The 21,534-nt window shown below is 39.1% G+C and overlaps 1 protein-coding gene across 1 annotated transcript in view; it reads right to left on the reverse strand.

The window, feature by feature from the left end:
* Positions 1-7,981: 7,981 nt before the first annotated feature.
* Positions 7,982-21,534, reverse strand: part of LOC126475616 (phospholipase ABHD3) — a 69,669-nt gene continuing 56,116 nt past the window's right edge. Inside the window, exons 7-8 of the mRNA XM_050103481.1 lie at positions 20,801-20,966; positions 7,982-11,615 (exon numbers count right to left, since the gene is read on the reverse strand). Coding sequence (XP_049959438.1) covers positions 11,413-11,615; positions 20,801-20,966 — 369 coding nt within the window. The 3' untranslated portion in view covers positions 7,982-11,412. The remainder of the gene's footprint in view (positions 11,616-20,800; positions 20,967-21,534) is intronic.

A 21,534-nucleotide genomic window follows, 5' to 3' on the forward strand; every position in this document is an offset into this window, starting at 1 on the left:
CAAAATTACAAATTAGAAAATGTTGTTAATTTGTAATTGTGTAACACACACCAAGTTTTGGAAGACTCTCACAATGCATAAAATGTCTCCTATTGCAGTTTGTTGGACATTTCTGTGAGACACTCATTGCCAAAACATATGAGTGACAAATTGTACAGCTGTTATTTGAAGTTTTTGTGTCTGTTCTGTTAACTCAAATTGGGGTAAGTGTCTCAGACCACGGAACAATATATTTCCTTAGGATTCTTCGTATACATTGAGTGTGTCTTCCTCACTGTAAGAGTTATCTTAAATCACTCTGGACAGAAAGCCCTAGACATTTGAGGCTTTGGAATGGTCACCATTCATGTAGTCAAACTACATTGGATCTTTTCACCTGTTTACTTACATTATATTACAGTAATTTATGTTTGGAATCAGTTGCCAATCTCTGCATCAAGTGCTGATGATTTTTAAGCACTGCTACAATTTGTGAAAGGTTTTTACAATGCCACCAACCCATAAACAACTGCATTGTTTGTTTATAGCTTCATGTCCTACAGACTTATCCATCAAGTCATTTATGTATAATGAGAACTGCAGCAGACATATCTAGCATTACCTCTGGGTGTTCCACATGTTACCTTTGCTTCTGATAATGTCTCCCACGGAGAATAACATACAGAGTTCAGTTTGGTAACAAGTCTTCAGTCTAACTGTAAATCTGTTTATAATAGAGGGAAACATTCCACGTAGGAAATATATATCTAAAAACAAAGATGATTTGACTTACCAAATGAAAGTGCTGGCAGGTCGACAGACGCACAAACAACCACAAACATACACACAAAATTCAAGCTTTCGCAACAAACTGTTGCCTCATCAGGAAAGAGGGAAGGAGAGGGAAAGACGAAAGGAAGTGGGTTTTAAGGGAGAGGGTAAGGAGTCATTCCAATCCCGGGAGCGGAAAGACTTACCTTAGGGGGAAAAAAGGACGGGTATACACTCGTGCACACACACACATATCCATCCACACATATACAGACACAAGCAGACATATTTAAAGACAAAGAGTTTGGGCAGAGATGTCAGTCGAGGCAGAAGTGCAGAGGCAAAGATGTTGTCGAATGACAGGTGAGGTATGAGTGGCGGCAACTTGAAATTAGCGGAGATTGAGGCCTGGTGGATAACGGGAAGAGAGGTTATATTGAAGAGCGAGTTCCCATCTCCGGAGTTCGGATAGGTTGGTGTTAGTGGGAAGTATCCAGATAACACGGACGGTGTAACACTGTGCCAAGATGTGCTGGCCGTGCACCAAGGCATGTTTAGCCACAGGGTGATCCTCATTACCAACAAACACTGTCTGCCTGTGTCCATTCATGCGAATGGACAGTTTGTTGCTGGTCATTCCCACATAGAATGCATCACAGTGTAGCAAGGTCAGTTGGTAGATCACGTGGGTGCTTTCACACGTGGCTCTGCCTTTGATCGTGTACACCTTCCGGGTTACAGGACTGGAGTAGGTGGTGGTGGGAGGGTGCATGGGACAGGTTTTACACCGGGGGTGGTTACAAGGGTAGGAGCCAGAGGGTAAGGAAAGTGGTTTGGGGATTTCATAGGGATGAACTAAGAGGTTACGAAGGTTAGGTGGACGGCGGAAAGACACTCTTGGTGGAGTGGGGAGGATTTCATGAAGGATGGATCTCATTTCAGGGCAAGATTTGAGGAAGTCGTATCCCTGCTGGAGAGCCACATTCAGAATCTGATCCAGTCCCGGAAAGTATCCTGTCACAAGTGGGGCACTTTTGTGGTTCTTCTGTGGGAGGTTCTGGGTTTGAGAGGATGAGGAAGTGGCTCTGGTTATTTGCTTCTGTACCAGGTCGGGAGGGTAGTTGCGGGATGCGAAAGCTGTTGTCAGGTTGTTGGTGTAATGCTTCAGGGATTCCGGACTGGAGCAGAATCGTTTGCCACGAAGACCTAGGCTGTAGGGAAGGGACCGTTTGATGTGGAATGGGTGGCAGCTGTCGTAATGGAGGTACTGTTGCTTGTTGGTGGGTTTGATGTGGACGGACGTGTGAAGCTGGCCATTGGACAGGTGGAGGTCAACATCAAGGAAAGTGGCATGGGATTTGGAGTACGACCAGGTGAATCTGATGGAACCAAAGGAGTTGAGGTTGGAGAGGAAATTCTGGAGTTCTTCTTCACTGTGAGTCCAGATCATGAAGATGTCATCAATAAACCTGTACCAAACTTTGGGTTGGCAGGCCTGGGTAACCAAGAAGGCTTCCTCTAAGCGACCCATGAATAGGTTGGCGTACGAAGGGGCCATCCTGGTACCCATGGCTGTTCCCTTTAATTGTTGGTATGTCTGGCCTTCAAAAGTGAAGAAGTTGTGGGTCAGGGTGAAGCTGGCTAAGGTGACGAGGAAAGAGGTTTTAGGTAGGGTGGCAGGTGATCGGCGTGAAAGGAAGTGCTCCATCGCAGCGAGGCCCTGGGCGTGCGGGATATTCGTGTATAAGAAAGTGTCATCAATGGTTACAAGGATGGTTTCTGGGGGTAACGGATTGGGTAAGGATTCCAGGCATTCGAGAAAGTGGTTGGGGTCTTTGATGAAGGATGGGAGACTGCACGTAATGGGTTGAAGGTGTTGATCAACACAGAAGAACCACAAAAGTGCCCCACTTGTGACAGGATACTTTCCGGGACTGGATCAGATTCTGAATGTGGCTCTCCAGCAGGGATACGACTTCCTCAAATCCTGCCCTGAAATGAGATCCATCCTTCATGAAATCCTCCCCACTCCACCAAGAGTGTCTTTCCGCCGTCCACCTAACCTTCGTAACCTCTTAGTTCATCCCTATGAAATCCCCAAACCACCTTCCCTACCCTCTGGCTCCTACCCTTGTAACTGCCCCCGGTGTAAAACCTGTCCCATGCACCCTCCCACCACCACCTACTCCAGTCCTGTAACCCGGAAGGTGTACACGATCAAAGGCAGAGCCACGTGTGAAAGCACCCACGTGATCTACCAACTGACCTGCCTACACTGTGACGCATTCTATGTGGGAATGACCAGCAACAAACTGTCCATTCGTATGAATGGACACAGGCAGACAGTGTTTGTTGGTAATGAGGATCACCCTGTGGCTAAACATGCCTTGGTGCACGGCCAGCACATCTTGGCACAGTGTTACACCGTCCGGGTTATCTGGATACTTCCCACTAACACCAACCTATCCGAACTCCGGAGATGGGAACTCGCTCTTCAATATATCCTCTCTTCCCGTTATCCACCAGGCCTCCATCTCCGCTAATTTCAAGTTGCCGCCACTCATACCTCACCTGTCATTCGACAACATCTTTGCCTCTGCACTTCTGCCTCGACTGACATCTCTGCCCAAACTCTTTGTCTTTAAATATGTCTGCTTGTGTCTGTATATGTGTGGATGGATATGTGTGTGTGTGCGCGCGAGTGTATACCCGTCCTTTTTTCCCCCTAAGGTAAGTCTTTCCGCTCCCGGGATTGGAATGACTCCTTACCCTCTCCCTTAAAACCCACTTCCTTTTGTCTTTCCCTCTCCTTCCCTCTTTCCTGATGAGGCAACAGTTTGTTGCGAAAGCTTGAATTTTGTGTGTATGTTTGTGGTTGTTTGTGCGTCTGTCGACCTGCCAGCACTTTCATTTGGTAAGTCAAATCATCTTTGTTTTTAGATATGTAAATCTGTTTAGATATTCTATATACATATGTTGACAAAGTGATGGTGCAGATTTCATTTCATTCTGTTTACCTAGTGACAGTGCTGAATTGTTACCAAAAGCTTTCTGGAAGTCAAGCAACACATCAGCCCTAGCTCTGCTCTCTACAGCCTTCTGGATCTCATGAAGGAAAAGAACAGGCCATGTTTCACAATTTGTGCTTGTGGAAATTGTCTATGTGGGAGTTTTTTAACCTCCATAAAAGTTGCCATATGAGCACAATCTGTGTTCCATAATTATGGCAGAAACTGACATCAGTGAGACAGGTCTATAGTTTTGGGTGTCAGCCTTGAGACCTGTCTTACAAGATGAAACAAACTGCAACTTTACTCAGTCATATGTCGTGCTCTGTTGTTCCAGATCTCTATGGTAAATTAATGCCAGAGAAAAAGAAAAGAAGACTGGTTTTAATATCTCATTAGTGAAATGCAAACTCATATTTGGGAAGGAAACCAGCTGTGTCCTCTTCAAAAGAAGCATCCTAACATTTGCCTTGAGAGATTAAGGGAAATATTGGAAAACATTAATCTGGATAGCCATAGGGGAATCTGAATTATCCTCGTCCCACATATGAGACAAGTGTCTCACCATAGCACCATCTCCATAGGAGATGCTGCAAGATGGACCAGTTTTTGAATGTAGAATCTAAGACTCCCCAACAGATTCTTCAATCTGCAGTCTTTTCTCTACAAAGTGATTTGATCTGTTTTTCAGTTTCATGCTCACTATTTTATGTCTGTCGTCATCACATCTATATTGAGCTCTAATGAGGAAACATGCTTTCATATTCTTTGGTGTAGACGTTTTGCAATGCAGAAATTAGTCATTTAGCCTTCATTTTATCATCTTCAATTTCGGTGTCCTCTTGGTCAACAAGCATTTGGACATATGTCTTTGTTCCAGTGACAGATCTTACATAGGAGCATAACTTTTTAGGGCTTTCTGGCTGATCAGCAGATACAGCATGGCTAACATTGGGGGTAATAATATATTTTGGTACTTAAATAATAGGTTTTATATTTGTTTCACACATTATAAATATTTGAGAGCCTGGTGTATGGAACACACAGGAGCACTAATACACGAATGCCAACAAAAATTTCGAAGACAGCACAGCTTCAATAAGTTGGTGAGGAGACAAACCTAATAATAAATCAAAACTAATTTATTCATAACATTTCTTCTCAATATGAGTTCTGTGTTTTACATATGAAGTAGTTCAATTTGATGCGTAATGTCAAACAGTAAAGACTCAAAAGCTGGTAAGAGTAGTTTCACTTGAATAGTGTAATATGCAATTGAAACCAGTTCTTCTGTGTGTAAGTTAATTAATGTCTTTCTAGGATTTTATCCATCTTCAGCAACTGTATCTCACATCTGTCAAAAATAACCAGACTGATTCAGCCTTTACATAATTTCACAAAAAAATACAGAAGAACTTAAAGAAAGGTATTGGTAGCTGCAAAAAAGCTTGCAAACAGTGAAACATTAATGGTGGCAGAGAGCAAATGCAAAGAAATCTGGAACATAAACAAGAGACAGCAAATATTGGATCAAAACTTATGTTCTACATCACCAGGACTAGCCACCACACTCAATGGTGCTCATTCCAACAATAGAGAAAGAGGTGTCACTGGTAATACACCAATTAAACAATAAAAAATCCACAGGATTAGATGAGATCCCAGTAAGTGTCACTAAGAAATGTATAAACAACATAAAAACCCCTCTAACAATAATAATTAATGAATCTTTCAGATCTGGCTGTTTTCCCGAATTCCCAGGCAAAGGTAATACCAATACTAAAAAATGATGATCTAGCAAATGCACAAAACCAGAGATCAATTTCTTTATTAACTTGCATTTCCAAAACAATAGAAACCATAATGAAAAAAGCTAATGAAGTACTTGAATAAATACAACCTTTTATGGAATGAAAAATACACTTTCAGGCCCACAAGAAGTACACAGTCAGCTGTAGCACAGTTTACTAAAGTTGTACTAGAAGCACTAGACAAGGTCAAGAATGCAACAGGCATTTTTTTTTGTTTTTATCTATCAAAGGATTTCGACACAGCTGACGACAAAATTTTACTACGCAAATTAGAAATATCAGGAATAAGGGATATGGCTCAGAATTGGTTTAAGTCATATTTGGAAAAATGGGTGCAAAGAGTTGAAATCTCACATATTCCTAAAAGACTAGTAGTAAAATACTTATCAGATCCAAAATATGTTAACATAGGCATCCCCAGGAAAGTATATTGGGCCCAATCCTCTTACTTATATATATGTGTGTGTGTGTGTGTGTGTGTGTGTGTGTGTGTGTGTGTGTGTGTGTGTGTGTGTGTGTGTGTGTGTGTGTGTGTGTGTGTGTGTGTACGCCCGCGCGCGAGTGTATACCTGTCCTTTTTTCCCCCTAAGGTAAGTCTTTCCGCTCCCGGGATTGGAATGACTCCTTACCCTCTCCCTTAAAACCCACTTCCTTTCGTCTTTCCCTCTCCTTCCCTCTTTCCTGATGAGGCAACAGTTTGTTGCGAAAGCTTGAATTTTGTGTGTATGTAATGCCACAATCGTGGCAAACGAATCTGCTCCAGTTCGGAATCCCTGAACCATTACACCAACAACCTGACAACAGCTTTCGCATCCCACAACTACCCTCCTGACCTGGTACAGAAGCAAATAACCAGAGCCACTTCCTCATCCCCTCAAACCCAGAACCTCCCACAGAAGCTCCACAAGAGTGCCCCACTTGTGACAGGATACTTTCCGGGACTGGATCAGACTCTGAATGTGGCTCTCCAGCCGGGATACGATTTCCTCAAATCCTGCCCTGAAATGAGATCCATCCTTCATGAAATCCTCCCCACTCCACCAAGAGTGTCTTTCCGCCGTCCACCTAACCTTCGTGACCTCTTAGTTCATCCCTATGAAATCCCCAAACCACCTTCCCTACCCTCTGGCTCCTACCCTTGTAACCGCCCCCGGTGTAAAACCTGTCCCATGCACCCTCCCACCACCACCTACTCCAGTCCTGTAACCCGGAAGGTGTACATGATCAAAGGCAGAGCCACATGTGAAAGCACCCACGTGATTTACCAACTTACCTGCCTACACTGTGAAGCTTTCTATGTGGGAATGACCAGCAACAAACTGTCCATTCGCATGAATGGACACAGGCAGACAGTGTTTGTTGGTAATGAGGATCACCCTGTGGCTAAACATGCCTTGGTGCACGGCCAGCACATCTTGGCACAGTGTTACACCGTCCGGGTTATCTGGATACTTCCCACTAACACCAACCTATCCGAACTCCGGAGATGGGAACTCGCTCTTCAATATATCCTCTCTTCCCGTTACCCACCAGGCCTCAATCTCCGCTAATTTCAAGTTGCCGCCACTCATACCTCACCTGTCATTCAACAACATCTTTGCCTCTGCACTTCCGCCTCGACTGACATCTTTGCCCAAACTCTATCTTTGAATATGTCTGCTTGTGTCTGTATATGTGTGGATGGATATGTGTGTGTGTGTGTGTGTGTGTGTGTGTGTGTGTGTGTGTGTGTGTGTGTGTGTGTGTGTGTGTGTGTGTATGTGGGCGCGCGCGCGCACGAGAGAGTGTATACCCGTCCTTTTTTCCCCCTAAGGTAAGTCTTTCCGCTCCCGGGATTGGAATGACTCCTTACCCTCCCCCTTAAAACCCACTTCCTTTCGTCTTTCCCTCTCCTTCCCTCTTTCCTGACGAAGCAACCGTTGGTTGCGAAAGCTTGAATTTTGTGTGTGTGTGTTTGTGTGTGTCTATCGACCTGCCAGGGCTTTCTTTTGGTAAGTCACATCATCTTTGTTTTTGATTTCCCACAGAATGTCAGATATGGAGAAAAAAATATTCAACTCAGGTAGCAGAAAAAGCAAATGATGCTCTCAGATACATCAACAACTGATTGTTAAAGAATAGAGTAACTTTAAATGTGAGAAAGACAAACTGCATAAACTTCCGACTACATAAAAAACCCAATGATGAAAGTAAACAAATATGTACTAGATTGTGTAACTGATACCAGATTCTTGGGGATGAAGCTATCCTCAGCAAGTCATGCCCTCAAGAATCATGCTGCAAAGTAGCCTACTTTGGATATATGCATTCAATCCTCAGTAATGGGCTAATGTTTTGGGAAACAGGTGCTGGGAACATGCAAACTATTTTCAAGATATAGAAAAGAGCTGTACGAATAGTAAGAAATAGCTGTAACAGGGCACACTGTAAAGATTTATTCAAAAAGCTAGAAATTCTGACAGTTCTGTGTGAATACATCTACCAAAACATCATGTATATAAGAAAAAAATCTTAATCTGTACATCACAAACAGCACAATACATTGCCATGGCACCAAATCCAGACAGTATTTACATTTAAAAAGAAAAAACAAGTCAAAAACTTAAAATAGTGTATTATTATATGGAATAAAATTGTATAACAGACTGCCACAAAAAATAAAATATGCAAATGATCCCCACATCTTTAGCCAAAGCCTAAAAAAATATTTACTACAATTGTATTTACTGGAAGTGAATATTTAAAATAACTTAAGATTGTAATTTAATGTTCATAAACATTGCACCATGTAATAATTTTGTGATATGATTAGAAAAGTAGAACTAATTAAAACACCATGTTTATATGAAGAAGAAATATGGTACAAATATTTGATGACATCCATACAACGTATATTGTTCTACAGATGAATAATATCAGTCAATCATATAATGAAATAATAAGCAACCAGTTGCATAAAAGAAATTTCTTTACCAGTTTCGGGCACTTGGTGCCCTTCTTCAGAAGGTTATGCCTATCACATTGTTTGTGAGTGTCAATAATATAGTCCATTCAGCAAAAATGCTATGGTCCTAAAAATAGATATGCAGGAGCAATAAGTGATGCAATACTGACTCCAGTGATACAATAAGAGCTCTCAGATGCCTACATTTAGTTCACAGTGTCTGCATAAAACTTGTAGGCAACTGTGAGCTCCCTTATTGTATTAATGAGTTCAGTATTGCATTACTTATTGCTCCTGCATCTTTTTTTGCATTTTTGCTGTATGTACTTCATCATTGACACTAACAAATACTGCAATAGGCATAACCTCCAGAAGAAAGAACTGGTAAAGAAATTAAATTTCTTTTATGTAACTGGTTGCTTATTTCATTACATAATTCCTTCCTGCAACTAGGAGTTGAGAAAATTAGTAAGAGACTATTAATTTTGCAATGAAAAATAATATGGTCAAATAATTTTGCAGATTTTTCCTTACCAGTAGATGAGTTGCAGAAAATGTAAACAAACAGTAATTCAATTATATTAAGCTGTTTTCATAAAATTTTATAATGAAAGTTGCAAACATTATTGTGTGACATAACCATTCCGAGATCCATTGCCATAGCATTTATTTGTTCTTATCAGGAGGTACAAGAAGAAAATGAAACGTATATAGGTACCAAAACTAGGAAATAAACATAACATGACAGAAGAAAAATGCTACAAACAAATGGGAAAACAAAGAAATTGAACATCTTTAAATGCAACAAAAGAGCAGGGAAAAAGGTTGTGTGGTATGATGGCAAAACACACAAAATAATAAAGACAAAAGATTTTCTTCACTTCTTTCATGCTTTATTTTTTTACGCTCTTCTCCTGTGCACAGAAATTTGGTCCTGTCAGAAACATTTTATATGATTTTATATAAAAATGCAATTTTGGAAAACCACGTTGGCCAGATCACATATATGCCAAGGTTACCACAACGTGTTTCTTAATCACTATGCAATAATTTAACACTTATGTTCTACAATTACACAAAGTTTTCTGCAGATCAGTAGGTTACTACAATAATATTGATACTGTAATATCCCTTTTGGGTAAATTGAGAAGAAGAGTAACTGTTTAGAACATAAGAGCACAAGTAAAGACGGTGAAAAAAATAAAAACAATACAACTCTTGGCCATACTGACAGGCATTAATACTTAATTTAATACACAAGAAGACACACACAACTATTCAGTGCTACTATTACCATCTAACACAGATAACAGTAGTCTACAGTATATAGTGACGTAAGGGTAATTGAAGGTGTTTTTTAATGATCTTATCATAATATTAGTGTTGTGCAGCATTGCCAATTAACTTTTTAATGCTCTAGATCATTACTAACATTAACATAAACTCTGAAGACAAAACGAACATACATACATATCTGCAAATAATGTGTAGTCACTGTATCTTACAAAATGGCAGGAACATAAAATTTAAAATCTTGCATCAAAATTAGTTGTAAAAAAAATCACTAATAATGTTCTTGTACCAAGACAGCCAGCCAGAATGAACTACAAATATACCTGAAACTTCAAAGCAAGACTACTGAAATCATTCCATAACGCAGACAGTTATTGAAATTAGTGAAGTAATATGACAAGAAAAAATTTCTGTCAGTAGTAAGCACAAATTTGTGCAACATCCATACAGAATGTTGTGCAATGTACCAACAGAATGTCTTACAAAAATTAAAATAAAACATTGGCACCAATGAGAACAGCTGGACAGAGATGGAAATGAATGATTATCGATATAGGCAAGACAGATAAGGTCTCAAGAAAATGCGACAGAATGGCTAAGACAGTGTTTTATAGTAGACATAATTATGTTACATATATTTTAGATAATACTGCAGCAAACAAAGTAGTTCACTTTGATTTAACGTCACACATCTTTACAAAATTCACAAACAATCTTTCTGTTAGAAACTAATCTTGCACCTGGAGCTTTTATGCAATAGGTCTATGTATATTTACACACACACACACACACACACACACACACACACACACACACAGTGGATGCAAGAGGTTAGTTATGTAAGTGGAAGAGCATCTACAGCCAACGTCAGCTTTTTATCATACATTGTGCAATGGTATTTCCACAACGTAGCACCAATACAACCACAGCTCAGGATCAGTTACATTATAACTGCTCAATATAAAATGTGTGTCATCAATAGAGGCACATCAACAGTTTGGAGGTGGACAGATAAAATCATTACTTGCTAATACTGCTCTTACACACATTTGACACAACCAATCTGATCCCTACTTCCAATGCAAATGTCTTCTCCACTGTTCAACAATTGAAACTGCAATTTTATGACTTTCATGTGAATCATAACAACTAACAATTACATGAGTACACAAAAAACACCAGACAAAAATGTCATCTAAAACACATTGTACAAGCCCTGATAAAAAAAAATCCATGCTTAAACTATCACAGAAAGGAGAGGGGGAATGCATACAATGCAGCACATGTCATATGCCTCTGTATCTTTTCATAAACTACAAAAGTAGAAAATAGTATTTAAAATTATTTCTTTTAAAATTAATTCTTTAGTCATAAAGCCATAGTGTGGAAGAAACGAGATTAAACCTCCAAATGAAGCGTGCTATGTAATCACGTTTCTTCTGAAATCATGAATGTAAAACCAAATGCTACATTTCAATATTTTAGCTCAAGTTATAAATTACTATCTCTAGTAAATGCATTTAATAGACTTTCAAATAACAACAAGAAATCAGCCATAGAATTATATGATTTTTACCAACATATCTTTGGTGGTAATATAACATGATCAGTCAGCTTTGTCCAATAAATTAAAAAATCCTGTCTCTTCCCTGAACACAGCACTAAAATACTGTGAAAACAAACGGCTCATGTACTGCGTCTCAGTCTGGTAAGCTGGCATAATTCCTTCCAAAAAGCCAATGTGTCCACCCCGTGCAGTTATAACCATAGCAATATTCTTGGAATTATTTGCTGCCTCCACTGGAATGGCTGGTATAAAAAAAGAATACAAGATGAACTATGATGCAGTAAAGCTATAAACTATTGTAACACATAAAGACAGTGATGAAACAGAGTTATGGTCTGAATTGTTTAACATTAAAATGCATGCACAAAATTGTATAATAAATCACAAATTATGTTCTAAAAGTATACCAGCCACATGTACTTCAGCATTTCAGAAACAGTCAATGCTATTTCTTTACACCATGTAAATTTTTTTTTATTTAGTAAAAAAATTGTCAATGGTCTGAAGATTACACATTCCTTATAATTTTATTTTACTGAAGACGCAAAAGCATCTGTTAAAATACTGCAGTACTATAATTGGATAGATAAAAACATCTACTCACCAAGTTACTAAGTTAAGGAAATTTTCTTAATTTTTGTGCATGTTTGTTCCTGCTGCCACTTGGTGGGGAGCTTTTGTATCTATTCAATTATGTTATGTTTTTGAAAACTGGTTATATTTGTTGATAAACTACTGCAATAAGTTTCATTTAGTTATTGTGATTTCTTCACCCATTTCTCACGAACATAGGGCATACTGCCAGCAATTCACATTGATAGGCATTTTTATCTTGGCATTAATTTCCATGCATTAGCATACACATTTTAATATCATTTCATTTTACAGATTTAATGTATTTACACTTGCTGTGTCAGTGTTTAAGTTTCCTGTTTTGATTTAGGTTTCCTCTTTTACTCAGGAATTCAGCAAAATTTAGTGTTTGCTCTACTCATGATCTTTTCATCTTTCGCCTTAAAAAATTCAAAATGAATAAAGCAATTACAAATAAATGGAACTATTTTTAATGCGTAGTGTTACATCAATAAAATTTACACAGAAAGTGAAAGTACAGATTGCGTTTTACATACTTTATAGGTGTTCTATTTTCTACATGACTCTTCTCAGCCACACAGATATTGTCTAAGTAATAATCCAATAACGCATTTCAAACCATACATTCTGAAGCATAAGTAGAATCACTGACAAGGTATCATTAGATATGTGTATTTTAAGTTCTGAAAAGGCTTCCAGCAAAAGAGGCACATAAACAAGGTCCTTTACATAACCCTACAAAAAGAAATCCACTGCTGATTGGTCTGGAGATCTAAGGTGACCAAGAGAAGAACAAAGCACTGCCATAACAACAGAAATTTTGAACTTTATTTTACAATCTGTGTAGCTATTTTTGACGTACTGCTATGCATAAAATAGGTACTTTATCACATAACAGCTGGGCTACAGTTTCAGGACAATATGTATGTGTGACTACATACTGTGCAAGGTGGCATAGTGTTAAGACATTGGACTCCCATTAGGGAAGACAATGGTTCAAATTCCCGTCAGACATTCAGACTCAAATTCTCTGTGATTTCTGTATATCGCTTATGGTAAATGTCAAGATGGTTCCAGTGAAAAGGGCTCAGCTGACTATCCTCCTCATCTTTCCACAATCTGAGCTCATTCTACATCTGTAATAAGCTCATCAACAGGACACTGTATCCTCATCTTACTTCCTTTACAAGTGCATACATGGATTTCAATAAGCTCTGATAAAGAATGCAAGTTTTTAAGCTGAGCTGCCATGTTACAGTTCTCGTTTATGTGTATGTCTACTGCTCAATGCTTCCTGCATCTGTTAAGTGATTATGTTTTACTCTTTTCAGCAGTGAATTGTATGCATTATTTTCTAGTGCTTTTTTAAATTTTGTATGTTGTTGTTGTTGTCATTGTCTTCAGTCCTGAGACTGGTTTGATGCAGCTCTCCATGCTACTCTATCCTGAGCAAGCTTCTTCATCCCTCAGTACGTACTGCAACCTACATCCTTCTGAATCTGCTTAGTGTATTCATCTCTTGGTCTCCCTCTACGATTTTTACCTTCCACGCTGCCCTCCGCTACTAAACTGGCGATCCCTTGATGCTTCAGAACATGTCCTACCAACCGATCCCTTCTTATAGTCAAGTTGTGCCACAAACTTCTCTTCTCCCCAATCCTATTCAATACTTCCTCATTAGTTATGTGATCTACCCATCCAATCTTCAGCATTCTTCTGTAGCACCACATTTCGAAAGCTTCTATTCTCTTCTTTTCCAAACTATTTATCGTCCTTGTTTCACTTCCATACATGGCTACACTCCATACAAATACTTTCAGAAACGACTTCCTGACACTTAAATCTATACTCAATGTGAACAAATTTCTTTTCTTCAGAAATGCTTTCCTTGCCATCGCCAGTCTACATTTTATATCCTGCCTACTTCGACCATCATCAGTTATTTTGCTCCCCAAATAGCAAAACTCCTTTACTACTTGAAGTGTCTCATTTCCTAATCGAATTCCCTCAGCATCACCCGATTTAATTCGACTACATTCCATTATCCTAGTTTTGCTTTTGTTGATGTTCATCTTATGCCCTCCTTTCATGACACTGTCCATTCCATTCAACTACTCTTCCAGGTCCTTTGCTGTCTCTGAAAGAATTACAATGTCATCGGCGAACCTCAAAGTTTTTATTTCTTCTCCATGGATTTTAATACCTATTCCGAATTTTTCTTTTGTTTCCTTCACTGCTTGTTCAATATACAGATTGAATAACATCAGGGATAGGCTACAACCCTATCTCACTCCCTTCCCAACCACTGCTTCCCTTTCATGTCCCTCGGCTCTTATAACTGCCATCTGGTTTCTGTACAAACTGTAAATAGCCTTTCGCTCCCTGTATTTTACCCCTGCCACCTTCAGTATTTGAAAGAGAGTATTCCAGTCAACATTGTCAAAAGCTTTCTCTAAGTCTACAAATGCTAGAAACGTAGGTTTGCCTTTCCTTAACCTAGCTTCTAAGATAAGTCGTAGGGTCAGTATTGCCTCACGTGTTCCGATATTTCTACGGAATCCAAACTGATTTTCCCCAAGGTCAGCTTCTACTGGTTTTTCCATTCGTCTGTAAAGAATTCGCATTAGTATTTTGCAGCCGTGACTTATTAAACTGATAGTTCGGTAATTTTCACATCTGTCAACACCTGCTTTCTTTGGGATTGGAATCATCATATTCTTCTTGAAGTCTGAGGGTATTTCGCCTGTCTCATACATCTTGCTTGCCAGATGGTAAAGTTTTGTCAGGACTGGCTCTCCCAAGGCTGTTAGTAGTTCTAATGGAATGTTGTCTACTCCCGGGGCTTTGTTTCGACTCAGGTCTATCAGTGCTCTGTCAAACTCTTCACGCAGTATCGTATCTCCCATTTCATCTTCATCTACATCCTCTTCCATTTCCATAATATTGTCCTCAAGTACATCGCCCTTGTATAGACACTCTATATACTCCTTCCACCTTTCTGCTTCCCCTTCTTTGCTTAGAACAGGGTTTCCATCTGAGCTCTTGATATTCATACAAGTGGTTCTCTTTTCTCCAAAGGTCTCTTTAATTTTCCTGTAGGAAATTTTGTATACACTTTCATAAATGCTGGTGTGAGGGGGGACTCATTGGTGGGGAAAAGACAGCAGTTGGGAGCAGGAGGCAGTAAATTATGAATGAAACTGAGGGGGTATTGAGAAGGGGTTTATGAAAAACAAGGATATCTACATCTCCACACATACCACACAAACCACAGTAAAGTGCAATGATACCTGTCTATAGAGAAGTGCCAAAGACAATAATATCTTTGGAGTACACATGCAGGCAACTAACCCTTATCTATGCAGGAAACTGGAAAATCCATTATGTACAAGAACCTCCCTTTAGCAGCTCCAAAGAAGATATTTTTTTTTTTTTTTTTTTTTTTGGCTATCCAACAAGACACTTCTAAAAAATCATATATTTTTTAGAGTACTGACACTTTTTATGGAATACAGTAAAATATATGAAATGCAAAAAAGTAGCTTCACATTTTAGTTTACTCATTTTGAGAAGCAAAGAGTGATCTGTGGTAATACAGTAGAGAAAATAAACTTATTTCCAAGGTCACCAATAATCTCCTTTATTTGCAATAACTGGTTTCAGTAATCAATGTTACCATCTGCAGACCTAGAAAGCACTTATACAGTGGGGCTATATACAAAGCAATTGTAATATACAGTGTAACACTATGCCTCAATGAACTGGTTATGGCATATGACCTAAAACAGCAGTAACAGCACTCTTTCCCATGAACTGGCAGGTACGTAACACAATAGAAGACTGATGCATCAACATGTCAAAACTAAAACAACTATATATACAGTCATTCACCACATACACCTGTCTTATGTCAATCACAATGGAGTACATCATTGCATCCAGGTTACTGCTAAATTGGGAGGCAGCAGCCAGTAAAGGGTATGTGTTGACAACTGGACCAACATGTGTTGCTAGTTTAACATCTATTTCTTACTTGAAACCACATATGTGATTATATTACAGTGCAATGGTGACAACATGGATGAAAATAAATCTAAAACCATGTGCATAAAATCAGAAATTGAAAGCTCAAAAAATAAAATTAAAACTATATGGAATGTAATAAAGAGGGAAACTGGCAGGACAACAGGGAACATGTCTCAGGTAGAGATTAAAACACGGGACAGTATCATAAAGAAACCAGAGTTGGTTGCAGAAATATTTAATAACCACTTTTTGAGAGCAGCAGAGAAGACAGGCTTTAATGGTTCTATGGAAGAATCATTGTCCCTCCTACAGAAAGCTATTAGCAACAGAATCCCACAGTTATCTTTACCTCCAGTTACTGCAAGTGAAGTCATAAGAGTAATTAGATCATTAAAAAATAAAAATTCTGCCGGTGTGGACAATATTTCTAGTAAAATACTGAAACACTGTTATAAATTTGTTAGTCCCGTCTTATGCAACATATACAATACATCCCTTCAAGAAGGGGTTGTCCATGACAGACTAAAATTGGCTGTAGCGATTCCTCTCTTTAAAAAAGGTGATAGAAGTATTGTTACAAACTGTCGCCCAATATCCCTATTAACTACCTTCTCATTGATGTTATATGCTATCATATTCTGGGGGAACCAACCACTTGCAAAAAAAGTTTTCACCATCCAAAAAAAAGCAATCAGAATAATGTGTGGGGTCCATCAAAGACACTCTTGCAGGCACTTGTTTCGGAAGATAGGCATCCTAACAACTGCCTCACAGTACATTTTTTTCCTTGCTGACCTTTGTGTGCAAAAATTATTCTGTCTACCAAGACAACAGTAAATTCCATGGCTATAACACCAGAAACAAAAACAATCTACATTTTGAAATGAAACATCTCACTCTGGTACAAAAAGGAGTTTACTACTCCAGCATTAAGCTGTTCAATGCTCTACCACTACATATCAAATGTGTTCATACAGAACTGCCAAAATTTAAACAAGTTCTCAAAGATTACCTGACAGAGAAATCTTTTTATACTGTGGATGAATATTTGAAAGGAAATGTATACCATCACTAAACTTATCTACTTCTACATCTACATCTACATCTACATCTATACTCCGCAAGCCACCCAACGGTGTGTGGTGGAGGGCACTTTACGTGCCACGGGCATTACCTCCCTTTTCTGTTCCAGTCGCGTATGGTTCGCGGGAAGAACGACTGTCTGAAAGCCTCCGTACGTGCTCGAATCTCTCTAATTTTACATTCATGATCTCCTCGGGAGGTATAAGTAGGGGGAAGCAATATATTCGATACCTCATCCAGAAACGCACCCTCTCGAAACCTGGCGAGCAAGCTACACCGCGATGCAGAGCGCCTCTCTTGCAGTCTGCCACTTGAGTTTGCTAAACATCTCCGTAATGCTATCACGGTTACCAAATAACCCTGTGACAAAACGCGCCGCTCTTCTTTGGATCTTCTCTATCTCCTCCGTCAAGCCGATCTGGTACGGATCCCACACCGTGTCTAGAAGTAGTTCAATTCATTTTATTGTGCATTTGAGCATTAGCACACTTTTTGTAACAACAGATTGACTGTACCTGTATTTACTCTTGTAGGCCTAATATCTGATTTAACTTAGTGCTCTTATTTTTAACCTTTATTTGAAACTCTTTTTCTGCTAAATGGTTGTTCTGTTATCTAGCTGACATTGTATCTATTACTGTATTTATAGTATGAATATAATAGAGGGAAACATTCCACGTGGGAAAAATATATCTAAAAACAAAGATGATGTGACTTACCAAACGAAAGCGCTGGCACGTCGATAGACACACAAACAAACACAAATATACACACAAAATTCTGGTTTTCGCAGCCAACGGTTGCTTCGTCAGGAAAGAGGGAAGGAGAGTGAAAGACGAAAGGGTGTGGGTTTTAAAGGAGAGGGTAAGGAGTCATTCCAATCCCGGGAGCGGAAAGACTTACCTTAGGGGGAAAAAAGGACGGGTATACACTAGCGCACACACACACATATCCATCCACACATATACAGACACAAGCAGACATATTAAAAGGCAAAGAGTTTGGACATCTCTGCCCAAACTCTTTGCCTTTTAATATGTCTGCTTGTGTCTGTATATGTGTGGATGGATATGTGTGTGTGTGCGCTAGTGTATACCCGTCCTTTTTTCCCCCTAAGGTAAGTCTTTCCGCTCCCGGGATTGGAATGACTCCTTACCCTCTCCTTTAAAACCCACATCCTTTCGTCTTTCCCTCTCCTTCCCTCTTTCCTGATGAAGCAACCGTTGGTTGCGAAAGCTAGAATTTTGTGTGTATGTTTGTGTTTGTTTGTGTGTCTATCGACGTGCCAGCGCTTTCGTTTGGTAAGTCACATCATCTTTGTTTTTAGATGCATTTATAATATGTCTTAATTAAACTATGTACAATTTGGCATTGAATTGCCCTTGTATTTATTGTAAGTTTAAATTGAAACCTGTACAATTTGACACGTTCCATATACTTGTGATTGACTCACTAACTGGATCTACGGAACACGAAATAAATAAATAAATAAATACAAAATAACTGCCCATTAATAATTAAGGCAGACTCTAAAAAATATTCTTATGGTGTTAATTACACAATGTACCTATGTAGAAGCTGAATTTAGATTTGATACAGTTACTGCAAACTCATATACAACAGATTACTTAACACAGGATTTAACAATTCATAAAAAACATAACTGAAACCAGTTATCAAGAATAAAGGTTATTATTAGCAATCTTGGCAGATTAGTTTATCTTCTCTAATGGAATAATTTAGCAGTTGCATACAGAATACTTGAAATAAACAAACCCCCTACGTCCCCCCCCCCCCCCCCCCATGCCATCATATAATTTGTGTATGTTCTCCCAAACCCCCCCCCCTTGCCCCTCTTTTAGCTTCTCATTATATTTCCTCATTTTCCCTTTTCCCTCTACTTCAGGCATTACTGTAACCAATAAGTTTGGTCCTAATCTACTTTTGATCTAAATCCTTAATTAATATTATTAAAGTAGTAAGGATTCCAAATTTCGTTGCCAGCAGTATCATTCTCTCTTCTAACCCTAGTGCAATATTTCTATTTATTCTTTGACAGTTTATCTTTCTGTCCTTTATTCACTATCTGTTATTAATTTCTAATATTAAATCATTATTAAAACTTTCAAAAGCACAACAGCCAATGTTCCTTAACTTCCATTTCTAGGTGTCAGCCATGTTCTAGTTGCCTTGTACAAGGAATTATGGATGAATCCTGCAAGCCAGTGGTCTTTCCACTTTCCCACAAGCAAACTGCATTTATACTTCAAACAAGGCTATAAGTTAATAGCATGCTGTTCAGCTCAGTATGGCCACTTTTGATACTTCATAACCTATATCATCTGACCACCTCTTTCCTCCTATCTCCAGCTTCTCTGAATTGCACATATGAGAATTGTTCATACAGTCCATTCCATGGTCTTACAGCACTCTTTGCTTCAATATCATCTCCCCTCTAGTCTTTGTCCTCCACTTGCCTCTGTGACCCACCAGTCAGTCTCTCTCTCTCTCTCTCTCTCTCTCTCTCTCTCTCTCTCTCACGCGCACGCGCACAGCTGTGAAGCACCTTTATATTGAGAGTGATTATCTCTACACTGTTTGTTGAAAGGCACACATAAAAAAAGACAGAATTTTGCAAGCTTCCAGGAAAGTCCCTTTTCAGAGCTACAAAGCACACCAAATATTGCAGTTGTTGGCAGTTAGGTTGATGCCATGTTCCTTGACTTAGGGAAGGCATTTGACACTGTCCCACACTCTCAATTAGTAAGGAAAAAACAGGAAGGAGGAGGAGGAGGAGGAGGAGGAGGAGGAGGAAAAAAAAGAGACTAGCAAATATTGAACCAGATTTTAGACTGAATTCAAGACTTCCTTGAAGACAGAACTCAATATGTTGATCTTAATGAAATAAAACTGACAGATATTTCGTGGGTCCCCTAGGAAGTGTGAAAGGGGCTGTCGTTGTTTACAATGTATATAAATGGCCTAGCAGAAAGCATCAAAAGCTCCTTTAAGACTGTGTGCAGATGATGTGGTTGCATAAAAGAAAGTGTCAATGCCAGAAGATAGTACTCTTGAGCAGAATGACCGGCAGAGGACTGATGAACGGTACAGGCCCTGGCAGTGGACCCTGAATGTAAATAAATGTAGATAAGAAAAGAAATCCACTACTGTATAGCTACACTAGTGATGACACTTGCTGGAAACAGTATAATATCTAGGATTATCTATCCACAGTGACCTTTAAGTGGAATGATCACATAAAACAAATAGGGGGAAAAGCATGTGCAAGACAGACTCATACGAAGAATCTTAAGGAAATGTAATTCGTCCACTATGAAGTGGCTTACAAGATGCTTGCCTGACTGGTTCTTGAGTACTGTTCATCAATCTGGGACCCTTAACAGGTAGGGTTGATAGAAAAGAGAGAGAGAGAGAGAGAGAGAGAGAGAGAGAGAGAGAGAGAGAGAGAAAACACTCAGTAGCCAGGATTTGTATGAAATGTCTTGTTTGTGCACCTTTCAACGAATTTGCACCTCTGTTAATTAGTGAGCTGTTACCTTTAATCCTTAAATTATTTACTCTGCACCAGGACTTTATCAATATTAAACCAGGCACAAATGATTTTCACATTAAAAAAACACTACATTTTATTGCAGTTTTCCTAGTGATAGCTTCAACTTTAAGCTTACAATTGATGTAGCCTCTATAATCACATAACACTTACCATCTAATGGCTGAAAGGGATCATCTGCCGCATTCAGGCAAAGTAAAGGTACTGCTATCTTGTGCAATTTGTTGTGGAGTGTTGCCTGACTGTAGTAGTCAAATACATCTTTGAAACCAAACTGCTTCACAGTGAAGTTTGCATCAAACTCCCTTATTGTTCTGCTCTGTTAAAGAAAGAGTATCATCAGGAAAACTTTAGATTTTTTTTGAGTACATTCTAAGATACACATTTCAAAAAGTTACAAACTTCATGCCACAGTTCACAAGTAAAAAAAAAATTTGTCCTCATCAAAATTTTAAAGTACAGTATACATTGCTGTGCAGATTACTTTCACATGATGTGTTGCTGCCAAGTAATATAGCTTGATGAAACTTGGACCATACATAGAGAGAACTGGTACAGTACAGAAAGTACCCGAAAGAAATATACAACAAAATGAACAGGAATAGCACTTTTATTCATAGACAATTTTTACCTGAAGTCACCACAATTATGATTGTCCCCCGGACATTACAAAATGTGGGATACGATTCTTAAAAGGGTGGACAGCAATGCCTGCTCTGCAACATGCTCCCTTGATGTCCACAATGTTAGAGTTCTTGTGGTAGGGAATGGTAGTGTGGTTGATAACTGCTGGATGGTCATTGTTGCCTGTCAACATGCTGCAGTACATCTCCCTACCACATCCCACATGTATTCGATGGAATTAAGTCAGGGGAACAGGCAGGCCA

Source organism: Schistocerca serialis, chromosome 1, assembly GCF_023864345.2.
Source record: "Schistocerca serialis cubense isolate TAMUIC-IGC-003099 chromosome 1, iqSchSeri2.2, whole genome shotgun sequence".
Lineage (NCBI taxonomy): Eukaryota > Metazoa > Arthropoda > Insecta > Orthoptera > Acrididae > Schistocerca > Schistocerca serialis.